The sequence below is a fragment of the Hippoglossus hippoglossus genome, chromosome 4 (genome assembly GCF_009819705.1).
Source record: "Hippoglossus hippoglossus isolate fHipHip1 chromosome 4, fHipHip1.pri, whole genome shotgun sequence".
In the NCBI taxonomy this organism is placed as follows: domain Eukaryota; kingdom Metazoa; phylum Chordata; class Actinopteri; order Pleuronectiformes; family Pleuronectidae; genus Hippoglossus; species Hippoglossus hippoglossus.
The window spans coordinates 15,375,011-15,391,340 of NC_047154.1; the positions used below are offsets into that span (position 1 = coordinate 15,375,011).

Below are 16,330 nucleotides of genomic sequence, written 5' to 3' on the forward strand. Positions count from 1 at the left end.
AGATGACACACGTTTTGAAGTCGAAGCAGTCATTACTCTTTGCCTGTAGGTGGCAACATTGACATAACATCCTACCTTCCAGTAGGTGGTGCCGGTTGGCAGGTGAAGTACTGACAGACAACTGCCCAGATCCCCCGTTTTAGCCAATTTGCAGCAAAATCCTATTTTCTTCTATTTTAAATTGTGCATTGTTTGGATCAATGTTTAATCGCCATCAGTCCTCTTCCTCCTCTGTCTTTTTGATTCGTTCCTGCCACCAACTCATCAGTGGAACAGTGAAACCCATTGAGAAATATGATTTTGGGCGGCTGCAGATTTGTCTGTGTTCATGCTCCAAACAAACAAACAAACAAACAAACAAACAAACAAACAGGGACTCATTTGTCAAAGAAATGCTCCAAACGTGGTAAAATAAAAACTCTTGGTTTGTTTAACACAGCTTTGAAAGTTGTTCAAATCAACACAAAACATCTTTTCTTTTACATTTTGGCAGATTTAATACAGTTTGGTAAATGTGGAGATATTTCAACACATTGAAGAAAAAAAGAACAATTTTTACAAACTGTTGACTTGTGTAATCGTCACTACAAGCCCGATGGATATAAATAAAATAGGATCTTATAAAATGGCTTTTTTTTACTGTACATTTTAGTTTGATAGAAAATAGAACACGAACCAACAGCATTTTAAAGACATGCTTTGAATTTACTTGACCAGGATTTGTACTTTTCCCTTCTGATTCAGAAAAATCTGTTCTCTTTCTTTATTAAATATATTTATTTTTCTTGCTACGATACAGTAGATCATGTGCCTGAACAGAAACAATGTACAATTTGACACAGACTTCATTTGCCCCACTAAGGTAAAAAAAAGGCATATTCACAGTTAGAAGCACGTTAGTGTCAAAATATAGCACCTGATCTGTATTTTCAAGCAGACAGAGATTCTATCGCGTCTTTGTGGAGCGTCAACGTGCACATCAGGTTTGTTTTACATTTCTCCAGCACCTGAAGTACCTGGCAGGCGGAGGATGAGGGAAAATACTGTCGTGACTGCGCCCTTCTCCCTCCGCTAAGAGAGGAACCACAGATCACTTTCATTGTCTATAAATCATTTTTTTCATTAATCGATTAGTCTTTAAAAAACTCTGATTTGAATGAACATAAAATTTTATAAATTAAACAAAAAAAGGGCCATGTCTTGACTTTTGAAAAACTGTTGCCCGATGAATGATTAATATTTCACTGATTATGAAAATAGCCACTAGATTTATTTTCTGTTGACTAAACGATGAATCAATCAAACTTTTCAGCACCACTGCCCAGAGGGTAACTGGTGTAGTGGGGCTGATGGGGAAGGACCAGGGGCGGTGAGGTGGTGCCTGACTGAGGAATGACTGGCTCATCTTGAAACCAAGTGTGGGCCGATGAAGAGGAGCATCTTCACTGCGGAAGATGCAGGTACTGGTTCGTGAACACCTCCAGCTGCCTCTCCAGGTCTGTGGCTTTGTGTCTGCAGAGGAAACAAACACGTCAAGTAAATCATGCAGTTTGTTTTATTTATTTTTGTTAGTTTCACATTTTCAGAACGGCTCGGGCGGAGTTCTGCTGGACTCTACGTACTAGAGAATAATAAATAAGCTTTGGAAGAAACTCCACCTACTGAGGCAGATCGGGTTAGTCTGACCGAGTGGAGAATTTTGTTTTATTGTAGTAAAATCATTCATATCTAGTACATCAATTTTCTCCTCAACTCAATTTTTTCCTGTTTACCAGACAGTCATCCACTCTCTCTCTCTCTCTCTCTCCACTACTTCCCCCCAAGAAGAGAAGGAGCTGCACAAACCGCAGGCTCTTCGAGTGGCTCTGGACGGTCTCCAGCTGATCTATCGTGACTGTCAGTTGGCGGATTTCTCCCTCCAGCTCTTTTTGCGTCTGGGCCACCTGCTGACAGAGCCGAGCAAAGGTCGTAGTCATCTCCCTGGCAACAAAGAGGGCACAGTGTCGCACTGGTTATTTATTTAGCCCCACAACAGAGGGGACGGCTGGGTGGGGACATGGCTGTGCGGAGTCAGGCTTTGTCAGTAGCTTATAAACCAGGAAATTGAGGAAAAGTTCAGAGAAATTAGCATTTGCAACGTAACCTAAAACATTTTTGTGATGAAGAATTAATAAACTGAAAGAATTGTCAGAAAATTATCTGAAATTGGACCAGTGGTATCATTTTACTTATTAAATACAGGACTGCCTAAATGAACTGCAGATGCGGCATCAGGACTTACTGTTGGACCTGGTGGCTGCAGCTGCTACTAGTGAAGCTGACAATAAGCTGCAGCTTCTCTGAAGCATAGTCCACAAACTGGCGCTTCAGCGTGCGCTCCTTTGCCTTTGTCGTCCAGGTGAGTCTCTCGTACAGGTACAACAAGCCGTACAGCGAGGTCGAGAGGGCAATCAGCTTCCAGCCAACTGTTCTCCACACCTTAGGGAAAACAGACAGACAGAGGCTGAGTTCGCACTCACAGGTTAAAGCACGTGGATTAACATGGATGGTTTTCAATGTCAAGTGTTTGCGTCCGCCAAGTACAAAACAACTGAGGAAACCACATACCACTCCTCCAACAATGATAACGCTCATTGAAGTGCGGGAGGTGAGGGAGGCCACATTTGTTGCCACGGCTACCATCAGGTCCTCCTGGGTCATCAGGGCTGTCTCGTGGTTTGCTTGCGATACTATGGAGGGCGGTCCTGAGGAAGGAGTAAGGGCCACGGGCAGCACTGGTCGAGAGCCCTGAGGGATAAGATGCTGAGTTTAGAAATCTGACACATCTTCTGTGTAGTGTGTTTGGAGTCAAACGGGCTATATCAATCACCAGGAAGTTCAATTCTTCCTCACCCTCGAAGCACAAGTAACCAACTCTATTCCGAAGTTACGCTCCGTACCTGGAGGTTCTGATCCACCAGTCTGAGGGCTTTCTGTGCATTGACAGATCCCAGGAAGCGGTGGACCAACGCTGTCCAGCCCAACGTAAACTGAAACTCGATGTTCTCCTGGAAGTCGCTGCAGAGTGTGGCGCAGTTGAGGTCGTAACTTAGGTCAAACTTCCTGCTTGGTACCAGCATGTTGATTTGGCTCTGGGCCGTAGAGGGGAGCAGAGGGAGCATGCTCTCTGGAGAGAGGAGAAAGATAATTACACAAACAGGAATCACTGGAACATCTGTAGCTTAGTTTGTATTTTAAACGTGTAATGATACACAAGTAACAACACACAGTGACAGAAACAATATCACAACATTATCATTGTGGTCTCTGCTGTTCTTCATCTCTCATTAGGGATCAAACAACAAAAAAATATCACACCACAATTTCACAACAGCAGCTGAAGCCTTTTCATCAGAGGGCACATTAACACCTTTTCAACATCACTGTCACAGTGACGCATTTGTAGCAGGATGGGGTCTGGGATGATGGCATTCAGTGAGGAGGGTAAATATAACAGTGAGCAGGGTGTTACAGATCATAGCCCGAGAGACCAAAGGGTTCTGGCTAAGTTTAACACCAGAGTGTGAGCGACTGCAATCATTTTCTATGAAAATATGATTTATGTCTTAGCGGGGTGTGAAACTGCAAGGTTTTGAGGAAAGATACATTTCTGACAACAAACAACTCAGTTTGTTGATCAGATATTTGCCTTCTGCAGTTTATTTTTGAACCAGTATTTTTAAGCAGGAGGAAGCTAAAATCCTCTACTGGTGGTTTCTGTTCAATTCACTTGGATCATGAAGAGGGGAATGACTCAGTGCAAACAAGAACCAGATATTTCCCACACCACTGCAGACCCTCTACTGGAAGCTTGAGCCATTTTCAGATATGCACTCCGGAAAGGCCTGGACACTTTCCAGAGTTTGCCTTTCACATATGAGGAACACAGCAGCTTCGTGTCAGCTCGATTTAAACCATCTGTCCATTCAGCAAAGATAATTCCCTTCTAGTGGCACAGAAGCACTGTGGCAATGGCTTACCTCAGACGTATGAGCGTGAATTGAACTATTTGTTCACTGACAATATGACTCAAAGGTGGACTCTTGATTTTGTCACAGTTAAATTACCCATCATGTATCTCTGAGAAAACTGGACAGATGCATCCACGGCGTCGGAGCAGCGGTAGGCCAGGTTCTTGCCCATCCCCTCCTCCACATGAGCCAGCAGCTCCTGTCAACAGCAACAGGGATCAGAGGTCACATGGAATACAGTCAATGAGAGAGACAGAGCAGAGGATGCCACTTTACCCAGGAAAGGTGACAAATTAACCAGCGCGGCTACTTACAGACTTGTAGATTTTGAGGATATGAGGTGAGGGGTGGAAGTCGGAGTGGAACTCATCTATGATTACATGGAGACGGCAGATTTCCTCCCCCATTGCACTGGACACCTGGATAAACCACAGTCAGTCATGAGTCTCCCACAGCACAGGAGCAGCCAGGCCCTCTGAGTCCTGTTATAAGTATCGCTAGCAGCACTTAAGAGCTCAAACAAGCTAAAGATACACAACAGACTGGTCGTTTCTGATAGAACATCTACTGTGTGTGTAACAACATTGTGCTTTGCGATCACATTCTAGTGGGGATGTGGAAAAAAAGGCTTTATAAAAGGCTGCACAACTCTAGAGCCACAAGTTCAAACACAGTAGTGACATTATATGCATGTCAGAGGGTTAGAGACTCTCAAACCAGTTGTCACCTACGTTACCTTGGTTTCGACTTCTTCACTTATGGCTTTAATCTTTGTCTTGATGTCAGAAATCAGCAGGTTGAGTTGATTCTTGACAAACTCCAGTCGGTCTATCTGATCCTCTCGGTCCTCCAGTGCCGCCACCCTGAAGCCCCGCCCCACCAACAGGAAGAAATGTCACAAATACAAACCAGCAGCTGAACAATTTAGCAAAGAAACCGAAACACAGTAAGGTAAAGATACACATGGCCCACAGTAGAAAGAAGCATTTGAGAGAAATCCACTGACAGTTATAGAATTGAGTATCTGAAATTTATCCTATAGCATCTTAATTTACCACAGAAAGTTAAATCCATAGTAGTGACCAACATTTTGTTGAATCCATATTTCTACCCCAGATTCATAGTTTACCTCAACAAGCCCTTCATGGCACTGACGAGAGAAGACAATATCAGTTTGACATTATCATTGAAATCAGATTAGAATTAGCAATTCATCTCTAACAACACAGGCCCAACTACAAAAAGATAAAGAAATGTAAATGGGGGGGGTACTCACCTTTTCTCCGCTGCCTCGATGTTGATGTCGTCCATGATGCTCTGGACTTTTTCTGTGATCTGCTTGGCCCTGATAGTGTGCTGCTCAAACTTTGTTTTCACTGCTGACTGCGAGATACACTCCTGCCAGGCCATAACACACAAGTTACTGTGACAGTTACAGGGGCTGCGGCTGGACCGGGTGGGTGCATTCACACGCCACCGGGGACGAACAGGACAAGACAGACACCTGCTACTTTTAACTCAGGAGAAGAAACGAAAAGGAAACTCAGGAGGGAAAATGAGAGCAGCAGGGTGTGCGTCTTGAGTCCCACAGCCCACAATCTGTTTTTAAGGTCACAGTAATGTGTTGGTGGAGCCACAGCAAAAATCAAAAACATATAAAAACAATACAACCAAGAAAGTAAATGACAGAAAAAACTATATACGTAGGAATATTGTATCGCTGTGGGATGAATTTTATCATGGTTTAGGGATCTTGAAGATTGTTGTTCTATGAAAAATTTATTTCAAAAAGGTGTTTTTTTTTTTTTTTTAAATGGCCTTTAAAAAAACATAAATAAGCTAACAACTACAATGTTATAATAATTTCCTTTCCCCACATTACTCCACTCATTATGATCCATATGATCAGCTGTCTGTCATGGTTATGATTCACTTTTTTGCTCTTTAAAAACAGAAGCCACTAAAGTCAATGATCATTTAGGGTCTTAACTCAAATGTCGTAGGGACAAATTCAGTTTCTCCAAGTTAAAAGCAACAAAACACAGAAACACAAAGAAAATCAACAGGTGGTACAGTTCAGACAGAACTAAATCAAAATGGAACAAAAACAAATGGATGTCTCGCCGAAGTGAATCTAGACTTCAGCAATGAAGACGCAGGTTGATGGATAAGGCACAGTGACTGGTCTACATGGCCTCTGGGGGCGGCCGGCCTGAAACTGTGCGGTGAATGGTGAAACCTCACGAGTAGTTAATGTGCCAGCGGTTGACTGGTCAGGTAAGTGGTCACTGTTAGGAGACTAACTCCTGTAGCTAATGCACAATAACCTCAAACAGAACAGAGCCTGGACTGAATGAATGAAAAAAACCTCCTCTCCTCTGTCCTGTAGTAACTCACTCTAACCAGCATTGACCAGGCATCAACCTGAGTAAACTTCTTTCAGCTGAGCCTGGTTAGTTGTGCAACCTGCTGTTTTTGACTCGACTTCACACCTCAGGCTTGAACCCGCTGAGACGTCTTTCTGGTACCATATTAACAGTATCAGTGTTTTGATCAAACCTAATACATTTACAATTAACAAATTATTGTGTAATTTTCTTCCAGCTCTGTCTCCTTTGGGATTCAAACACACCTCAAACCTCCTCTCAAAGCACTGGAACTCCTTCAGTCTCTCCTGGAAGCCCTCAGCCAGGGCGCCACCTGTTGAATGAAATGAATATGTAAGTTCTTGCCATCACTGCAAACTACAAAATATACGTATAATACACATTTCTAATTGCTTTTGGCTCATTTTTTATTACTGTAATTACTGTTTCATTATCATTATCTGTTGTAATTCAAAAGCGTGTGCCATTTTCTATCCATTACACTGATTATAAAAAAAAAAAAAATACCAGAATTATTTTTTTTACATAAATTTGACAGAATGTGGATGACAGCAGAAAAACCTGCATCCAAATTTCATATAAACTACATATCCTGTTTATAAATTATATATAAACATAAAGATTCAAGCCCCACACACACAGCATCACCTCTCTGTTTTCCTCACCTGATTCGGGCATGCCCTGTGCACGCTGCATGCGAGAGTTGAGCACCTCTTTGGCGGAGACAAAGAAAATGCGGTCGGGTGCCTGCTCGCGGTCCACAACCTTCAACTCCTCCACCAGGAAGTTCACACACCGGTCTGTGTGCTGCTTCCTCACCTGGAGCAAGAGAGAGCCACATTCTTAGAGCTGCATTGGTGTTTCTAATTTAGCCTCATGAAATCATATATATAAAAAAAAAAAAACACAGATAAAAGTTCATTAAAATTTATATTTAAATTTAATGTGTTCAGTTCAAACAAATTCTAAAAACAACTCACTCCTTTTAAAACACAAGAAATCTTAAAAATGATGACACATGTAAAACATATTTAGTAAAAAATCTAATGTTTTTGTTTCTGAAATGAGGTGGACACAGAGGGTTGACTCACATCCTCCATGTACTCCGGTTCATTTGCTGAGGCGTCCCAACGGTTGTTGAGAATGAAGATGTTCGGCTTTGACAGACGTTCGTTAACTTTGTGGAAAAAGTGCTTTTCCTAGAAGGGTGAAGAGCAAAAAGAGACGGAAACAAGATGTCAGTGATGTTTCTGATAGCGTTAAAATAATCATTTTATACCTATATTTTCTCACTTTCTCTTTGACAAGTTGAAATATTTAAATTAAATCGAAATATGTTAGTATATGTATTTGAATCAACAATAAATTGGGTGTTCATCCAGGGATGGTGTTATCCAGGAACATTAGATTCATTCATTCAGGGAAGTTGGCGTCACAACATGGATAAAAACATTCATTGTTTCCACAACCAGACAGAATTTAGGCTCCCTTACATTATGCCTGGAGGTTTATTTCTATTAAATCACCCAGAGGGGAATGTGTGTTTGCCTTTAAGAGATGCCACCAGGTTAAGGAGCTCTGTGATTGACTTTGGTTGCAGCTTCACTTTGCATGAATGCCTCAACAGACAGGAACAAGAGTGGAGCCTGTGTGAGACCGACACAGGCAGCCACATTCCCTGCTCTCTAATCAGCTCAGCAGAGAACATGTCCACAATGGTCACATGTAAACTGTGGCTTTAGTTCACATAAGTCACATAACTGAAAACATACTTTGCTTGCTATTATTAAATAGTATAATTAGTTAAAGTATATGAGTGGTCATATTTCAGTACAATAATCACATTACCGTGTTCATGAGAGTGGATTCAGAGTTGGCCACCAGCACGAACACATCAGCATCAAGACAAAACTTGTCAATCCAGCTGTCCAGTTGTGTTGTGACATCTGTCCCGGGGCTAATAGGTGTAAAAGAAGTTCAATAGAGAGTTGGAATGCATGACATCTTCATATATGAAGTAAAAAGCAAATCTGGACACTGTCAGAGCTTTTCCAGATTCAAATGATGGATTCTGTTACCTGTCTACAAGCACCAGGTCATCCCGAAGCAGAGCACACTTGGTTTTTGGCCAGAAGACGCGTACGAGACAGCCTGCGTCCAGACTCTCGTCCATGTGGAGAGCGTGAGCCAGCTGGTTTACTGTCTGCAGAGGGGTTGGACACGGAACAACGTAACAGATGTTAATGTAATGACTAACATTAAAACTTATTGCAACCAGTAGCTTTAGATTACTCTTGAAGTCATGAATTACCAATTGTTACAGCAATAACATTTTTGCCACCATTCAATATTGATAAATCTGTTTCTTTTTGGCACAGCATTGATTTTGTTTGTTTTCACAATGTTTAAAATAACAGTTTTGATAGTAAAGATATTTATAGCATTATCCACTAAACTATTTCATTTACAACACTAAAAGGAGAATTTGTAAAATAATAAATCAATAACAACAATAATTTTTACAAACATATAACACTACCAGTAGCCACTCAGATTTTACTGAAAATTGAATTACGACTTTAGTAGTAGTTGATTTAACAATAAAACAGACATTCATTTCTAACAGTATGGACAGTGAAGCACTGACTGAGAAAAAACAGCTCGACAATCAAAAGCACGATTTAACTGCTTCTACTGAACCCATGTCAACCTCATTCAGTTCAGTGGGCGAGAGAGAAGTGAAGAGAGAGCAGTGTCTCCCACATCGGGCTCTCGTGTCAGACACCTGACACCGCGGTAAACAAGATGCAAAGCCGTCACGCGTCATATATGACAGCAGGTTCAAGTAGCAGTGGCTAAAGTCAAACGTGTTTACTATATTCTCTGAAAAACAAAAAAATACCTATTATTAAAGCTTTTAATTCAACATGTTGAGGAATCAGAGTTAAGGTACGAGTCCTCAACCACCCTAAAAGAGGTGGGCCTGTAGTTTTCAGTAGCTGAGAACATGTTGTCCCAGGTATTGACATTTTTAAAATCTAACTAATATTCACCTTGATGCTCTTCTCCTCATCAGAGCCCTCTGTCTTGAGGTAAGCCTTGTCTTCATCCGTGCCCTCCACACTCAGGAAGCAGTTAGTGGTGTGGCCAATACCGCTGGGCAGCACGCGGTCCCTCAGCATGGCGTTGACCACTGTGCTTTTACCGTTACTTGTCCTATGAACAGACAAAACAGTCACAGAGATTATCTTTACTTATATTAATTCGTGAACAAATGATCAGGTCTTAGGTATAATGTTCTTGTTTGATATTTGAAAAAAACAATGCAGCTACAGACAGTAAAATACCAGTAATGTGTTCTCAATGCATTTTACTGCCTGCACTGCAAGTAGGCTTTTGGTTATTTGTTTTACCTTTCTAATTATATGTATGAAATCTCTCAGGTTTTCTCAGTCTCACCCTCTGACTTTTAGATTTACAGCACGGCTCAGTTAACATCAGATTAAACTATGATGCAGAACGAGTTTTAACAATAGAAAGTGAATGAGGTGAAGAAACCGTGTGTCACCTCCATTACACTAGTACATTAATGGAAAATAAAAGTGAAAGCAAAACAGCCACATTGATGTTTTGGAGGGACTAGCTTAACTAACACAAGTGAAGTGTATATAAATGGAATTCTTATTAAAAAAGACAGTTTCAGAATCGCATCCAAAAAGCATTTACCTGCCAAAAAAGGCCACTTTCATGTGTCTGCGGGCCAACACCTCCTTAATGATCGCAAGCTTGTCAGCATACGCCTGGATCTCCAACTTTTGATCCTCACTGGCGATGTTCTCCAAAGCTTTGTTCCCACAAGTTTCTGTTGAACAAACACAACAACCTCCACTATCATCCATACACACTGCGAGAGCTGCCTGACAGATGCTGATAGACCTGGCAAATACCATACAGATCAAACCACTCACCTTCGACAAAGTCTGAGGTCTCCTTCACATAATCGAGTAGCTGTTGAAACACGTCGCTGATCTTCTTCTTGGCCACAACAAAGTGCTTGAGGGGAGAGAACTCCCCCCGAGCGGAGTCTGTCCTTCTGAGTGGAGGGGCTGCAGCCATGGTTCCTCAGTCTGGAGACAGGCAGAGAGACGAGAGGGGTCAAAGAGGGCAAACACGGCTGTAACCGTGCAGGTAAACAATACAGTCAAAAATGGCGGTCATAACACTGCACTTGTGGGTGGTTTGTGTTGATCTCATAAATGCAGGTGCACAACTTTTAGGGCAACTGCGATATTTAGGGAAAGCTGTGTCCCGTTAGCCGAGTTATCTAACTGTGAGCGACAGAAGTTAGCACAAACACGTGATGCCAACACACAATATACAACTCACACACACAATTAAAGACACACATTTGCATTTCAATGATTCATATTCATGACTAATATGTGAAATTCCCGAGTTAATGGAGCGGACACACGCTCCCTACACAAGCTAGCTATCAGATTAAGCTAGCTAACTTTACCCGCGGCGTCGCGGGAGCAAGCTAGTATTAGCAGCGCGGATAATGTAATAGAGATAAGAACACAATGTCCTCACCGCGGTCCTCAGACAGCCAGTGTCCTCTTCTCATAACACAGACAGCAGCGAGGCGCAGCAGGACAACACACGGTGCCGCTCACTGCTGATGTGTTAGTATCGAGTGCTAACCTTGTGTTCGATTCCCACAACAGCGCCGCTGTCAGAGTAATATCTTTCCTGGAGCGAGTTTCAAGATAAAAGCTGTTTTGACAAACTGCCAGTGGATTTGCAATTGAACGTGTTTCAATGAGACTTTAAATTGGCTCCTGCTGATTTGCATTATGCTTTAAAAACACGTGGTTGTTATCTTTACTCAACCGACTCACCATAGCCACCATAATAATTGTACAATTTTACACATGAAACCTTCATTTTCCTTTGATTTTATTTTGAAAGTCTCTTCCTGCTACGTACAGGTTGATCACAGTTAACGTGACGCAGTGACAACATCCGATCAGGACAGAGGGGCGGAGACAGGTGACGACACGATTGGCGGGCAGCAGCCAATCATTGAGCAGAGAATCCATCCAACCCCTGACATGTCCTTTAATGTCCCTGAGAACTCAACTCGGTAGATAGATAGATAGATAGATAGATAGATAGATAGATAGATAGATAGATAGATAGATAGATAGATAGTTAGATAGATAGATAGATAGATAGATAGATAGAGAGAGAGAGAGAGAGAGAGAGAGAGAGAGAGAGAGAGAGAGAGAGAGAGAAATGTTTTTAAGTATAAGGTGATTGAAAGACACAAGTATCCGAGGTGGAGTATTGAAGCCAAATACAGTATAAATACAGATTTAAAGATAAGTAACTTGAAGCTATACAAAGTTGTGCGTTACACTAACATAGCCTGAAAAAAATATGGTACAGCAGATGATGATGCGTTTCCTCATTTCCTTTTTTTTAAGCATGCAATGATGCTATACAATTCATGAATAAAGAATTTGGTAATCATATACATAATATATTTCTGAACGTCCATCCAAAACTCACTGGTATACATACAGTGATAAGCTACATGACATATTGGTCCAAACAACTACAGCTCAGGGCGTAGGGGTCACTCAGTCTGTATTTAATTTTCTCTTTCTCTTGGAAAAGGTCAAGCACTGGTCCAAACCACACTGCAGTAACTAACCATCCATTACCTATAACCATGCTTACAATACTCACATGAGCAGCCTGTGAATGGGACAATGCCCGAGAGGAAACGCCTCTGTTGTGTATACGTGTGTGTGTGTGTGTGTGTGTGTGTGTGTGTGTGTGTGTGTGTGTGTGTGTGTGTGCGTGTGCGTGTGCGTGTGTGTGTGTGTGTGTGTGTGTGTGTGTGTGTGTGTGAGACCTTAGCTTCTGTGGCAAATCAGTCAGAGCAGCGGACACTGAAACACCTCCAGCTCCAGCCTCTGTTTGGCTTTGAGATATTTGAAAACCACGCATCACCTCAGAAACTCGGAATTTAACTTGTCGACTTTCTTTTTCTTGTTGGATTTTTCTCTTATGGTTTTTTGTAAAGACTGTGGGTGGATTTATGATGGAGAATTAAAATGGTGAGGAAGAAAAAGCTGCTAGTGTTTGGGTGAGTATTACTCCTGCATTCGGAGCGTCAGAGATTATTTCAATTCTTAGCCTCTTTAAAAATCACCATGATGCTATAACGTGATTTTAAAGGTATCTCTGATGCTTTATTTTTATATGTCATATTGTATTTCTATGTTATAGGTGTCTTTCTTTTTCAGCAGCATGGCCTCAGCATGTTAAATTAGTGATGAGATGGATTTACTAACTGCTCCCCTGGGCAGATATAGATTTCATCTCATCCAAATGTCATTTTCATCCAAACTGAACTCTTGCACTGAGGAAAACTTGACATTTCAACAGTTTAAATTGTTATTTTACTTTAAAGAAAATTGTGACTAAAAACCATGGAAATTACTTTTTTAATATAAATTTACAATTTCACTAGTGAGTTTTCCTCATGTGAAATAACCTGGGCTCAAACTATGTTTCTGTCAGCTTCCCCATTGTGTTGGTGCCATTGTGGCAGCATAGGTGACACAACAGCTCATGTGTGTATTGTCTGTGTGTGTATGTATGGGTGACCTTTACATTGTGAAAAATCCCATCCAGCATTCTCTTTCTCTGGGAATTTAGTTATTTTGCCACAAACAGGGTACAAAAAATAAAACTTCAAACCATACATATGATTTCGCCATCCTCAGATTCACATGAACTGGTCTGCCAGGGGGTTAAAGCCAGTGTTTTGATGGGAAAACATCCTGTGTTATCTTTCTTTCCTTTTTTTAGAATTTGTGGAAGCATGATGTGGGATGGATAAACAACAACAAAACTCTACTGTAAGTCGACTGTCTGAATTGTTTTAATGATGAATGAATGTAAATTTGTAATGATGGAGTATGAATGACCCTGGTGACCTCCAAATAGGGACACGTGAGTCAGTGGTCATTTCAAAAACTGTGTTTACACTCATAGTTTCCCTAATTTATAACATTACTTTTGATATTTAATACTGCAGGTATAGATATAGGATTTGGTATTCATTATTTATTATTTATTATTTTAAAAGTTTTCAAGGCCTCCATCAGATGTTTGTTTGAAAGAGTGTAACGTAAAATATTTCCAATATTTACATTTTAATATATTTATTTTACAGCCAAATATCTTGTTTCTAATAGATGCATGCAGACCACTTTGCTCTATTAAGCTTTCGTGAAAAGAATGAATCTGTGATATCAAATACAAAACTGCGTCTCCGTGGCTTTCGTCGTAGATGGCTTCCAATGACCCTGACCTTCCTGACCTCTCTGGTGACCCCCAGCCTGGTGACCTCATTGAGATCTTCCGACCAGCCTATCAGCACTGGGCTCTCTACCTGGGAGACGGTTACATCATCAACCTGACTCCTGTTGGTTAGTGGGAACCTCTAAATTAGACTGAATTAAAACAATTTAAAAAATAAACTTTTAAAAGTGTAACTTGACATCATGCCACCTTCATCCAGCCTTTGTGACAAATTGAACCAGTCAGAGGCAGTAAAGCTTGTTTAATAAAATGTTAAATGATATCTAATCTACAATGATATGTAATCTACTCACCCCACTCTTTGGTAATACTTCACTTCCCCAATCTGTAATAGCCAGGTTTCAACCAATAGAGGATGGTCACTATGCATATTTACTATATAAAGTGTAGATTCAAACTCAAGATCATCACCAGAATCAATCAATGACACGACTAAATACCAATTAGACATGTTTTCTTTCTTTCAGCTGTAAAAGTGGTTTAGTTACACTTTAAGGTGAATTGTAAATGATTAGGTTTATTGCATTTTCCATTCAACTGCTATATTTTGGATTATAGTTATAGTTGTGCAGTTGTGGCTGAACCGAGCACTACCTGTTGCAGGCCGCAGGCCAAAAAAAGAATTTGTCTTCTTCTAAACTTTGACAACTTCTTTAATTAGGTCAACCTATAAAACTTGTTTTTTTTAAAGTTGCTTTCAGTTTTGTGTTTTTTGCAGAGCTAACCCCACTTTCAACTAGTATTTGCATTATTTCTTCACTTACACTCCACTAATTTAGACTTTAGAGGCCACCATGACTATAATAGAATGTTGGAGACATGATACATCAAGTTTCTAATGTGTCTTGGTGGAAATAATAAAAATACTCCTGTTGCTTTCTTTAATTTAGTTTGCAAAGTGGAAACAGTTTGGCTTGTCCATTCGGTCAGGATCCTTAATGTCTCCAGGATTGTTGTGATGGTTCCCAACACAAAATGCTTCACACACAACCTACAATATTTAATTTAGTCTCTAAACTAATCATTTGCTGTTACACCTAAGAGAAAAAAACTGGGTTAAATCCACTAAGTCCCTTCTCTCCCTGTACAGACGAGAGCCAGGCAGCCGCCATGTCCAGTGTGAAGTCCGTCTTCAGCAGGAAGGCAGTGGTGCGCATGCAGCTGCTGAAGGAGGTGGTGGGAAGCGACTCGTACCGGGTCAACAACAAGTACGACCACAACCACACACCCCTGCCCATCTCCGAAATCATCCAGCGAGCGCAAGTCCTCATTGGCCAGGAAGTGTCCTACGACCTGCTGGGGAGCAACTGCGAGCACTTTGTGACCCTCCTGCGTTACGGGGAGGGGGTGTCCGAGCAGGTCTCTCACTGTCTCTTTACTTTCTGTCTCATATGTAATTAGGGAAAAAAAACTTTTGGTCAGAAGGCCACATTGTCCAATGGATCCTTAAGGTCACCAAGGTCATAGTTTCACTTGAGAAATAGATTTTAGAACAAGCAGGATATTTAAAACTGAATTTCTTTCTAAATAAATAAAGTCAAATTTATTTTTAGTGTGAATCTGTTTTTATGAAGACGTGAGTTGTATCATTGGGCCGTTGGTTTGGTTTCCTGAATATTTTACTGTGGAAATAAATGTCAAATATCACCATTTGTCCAAAAACTGCAGTGAGATGCATAGGGGAACATACCAACCCCCTGTAACTAAAAACATGAATGTGGTTCGTGTTTCCCAAACTACATTTGGTTCTGGTGACAGGAAGTGATGTAATAAAACTTAATGGGACACTTCACCCAAAAACCCAAAGAAGTGTATTCTGCATTGAGACCAATCACTGTAAATCATTCACACACAGTACTGGAGAATTTAAAGTTATGCTCTGGGTCGACATTAAAGGGTTGATCTACCCAAAAATCTATGTTCTGACCATCAACCCTGTTGCTTTGCATGTGACCAAAACTGGGTTTAATGTTTTTGTACTTTCCATCTTCAGAGAACATATCAGCTGTGGTCAGGTTGAATTAATGAGGGTTACCATGGTAACCACTGACCAGTTTAACATTGAAATATCCATATAAACTCTTCAATGGGCAACATATTGAACAGAAGTGCACTCTTTGTTCTTTAAGAGATGCATGTGTTGGTTTGGTGAATTATTTGCTTCCTCTTCTTTAGGCAACAGACATATTTTATATTATGTACATCTGTTTAGGAATTGATTCTTTCTGAATTATGCTGTACCATTATTATTGCTTTGTTCTGATCCCTGCTATCCCTTTGATGTAATACTAAATAACTCCAAAACCTCTGCTCCACTTTGTCTCCGCAGGCTACACGGGCCATTGGGGCCATCAGTTTGGTGACGGCAGCAGCCAGTGCCTTCTCTGTCCTGGGACTCATCAACACACGATCCAGAAACAGACCCTTCTGACAGAGGTGTCCTTCACTGAAGGGTCTTGTCCCCCAACATTCATGCGGCTGTGATTTAAAAAAAATTGAAATAAAGCATTATTATTAATTCCAAACAGTGTG

At 41.0% G+C, this 16,330-nt stretch overlaps 2 protein-coding genes across 4 annotated transcripts; one reads left to right on the top strand and one right to left on the bottom strand.

The window, feature by feature from the left end:
• Positions 1-483: 483 nt before the first annotated feature.
• Positions 484-11,177, bottom strand: mfn1b (mitofusin 1b). Of its 2 annotated transcripts, none has more exons than XM_034582407.1 (18): positions 10,991-11,177; positions 10,366-10,524; positions 10,124-10,259; positions 9,451-9,613; positions 8,476-8,600; positions 8,246-8,354; positions 7,489-7,596; positions 7,063-7,216; positions 6,643-6,710; positions 5,287-5,408; positions 4,747-4,873; positions 4,325-4,429; positions 4,107-4,209; positions 2,940-3,166; positions 2,608-2,787; positions 2,282-2,478; positions 1,846-1,980; positions 484-1,512 (listed from the first exon to the last, which is right to left on the bottom strand). In XM_034582407.1, exons 2-18 carry the CDS (start codon positions 10,511-10,513, stop codon positions 1,443-1,445), a joined length of 2,277 nt encoding a protein of 758 aa, XP_034438298.1. In that variant the 5' UTR covers positions 10,514-10,524; positions 10,991-11,177; the 3' UTR covers positions 484-1,442. The 2 variants fall into 2 exon arrangements, with proteins under 2 accessions (XP_034438298.1, XP_034438299.1); XM_034582408.1 differs by having other exon boundaries at positions 10,366-10,571; positions 10,991-11,136.
• On the top strand, positions 10,491-16,308 carry plaat1 (phospholipase A and acyltransferase 1). 2 transcript variants are annotated; one of them, XM_034582409.1, is made up of 5 exons: positions 10,491-10,585; positions 13,283-13,332; positions 13,767-13,905; positions 14,889-15,157; positions 16,128-16,308. In XM_034582409.1, exons 2-5 carry the CDS (start codon positions 13,306-13,308, stop codon positions 16,227-16,229), a joined length of 537 nt encoding a protein of 178 aa, XP_034438300.1. In that variant the 5' UTR covers positions 10,491-10,585; positions 13,283-13,305; the 3' UTR covers positions 16,230-16,308. The 2 variants fall into 2 exon arrangements, with proteins under 2 accessions (XP_034438300.1, XP_034438301.1); XM_034582410.1 differs by lacking the exon at positions 10,491-10,585 and adding an exon at positions 12,362-12,554.
• Positions 16,309-16,330: the final 22 nt, after the last annotated feature.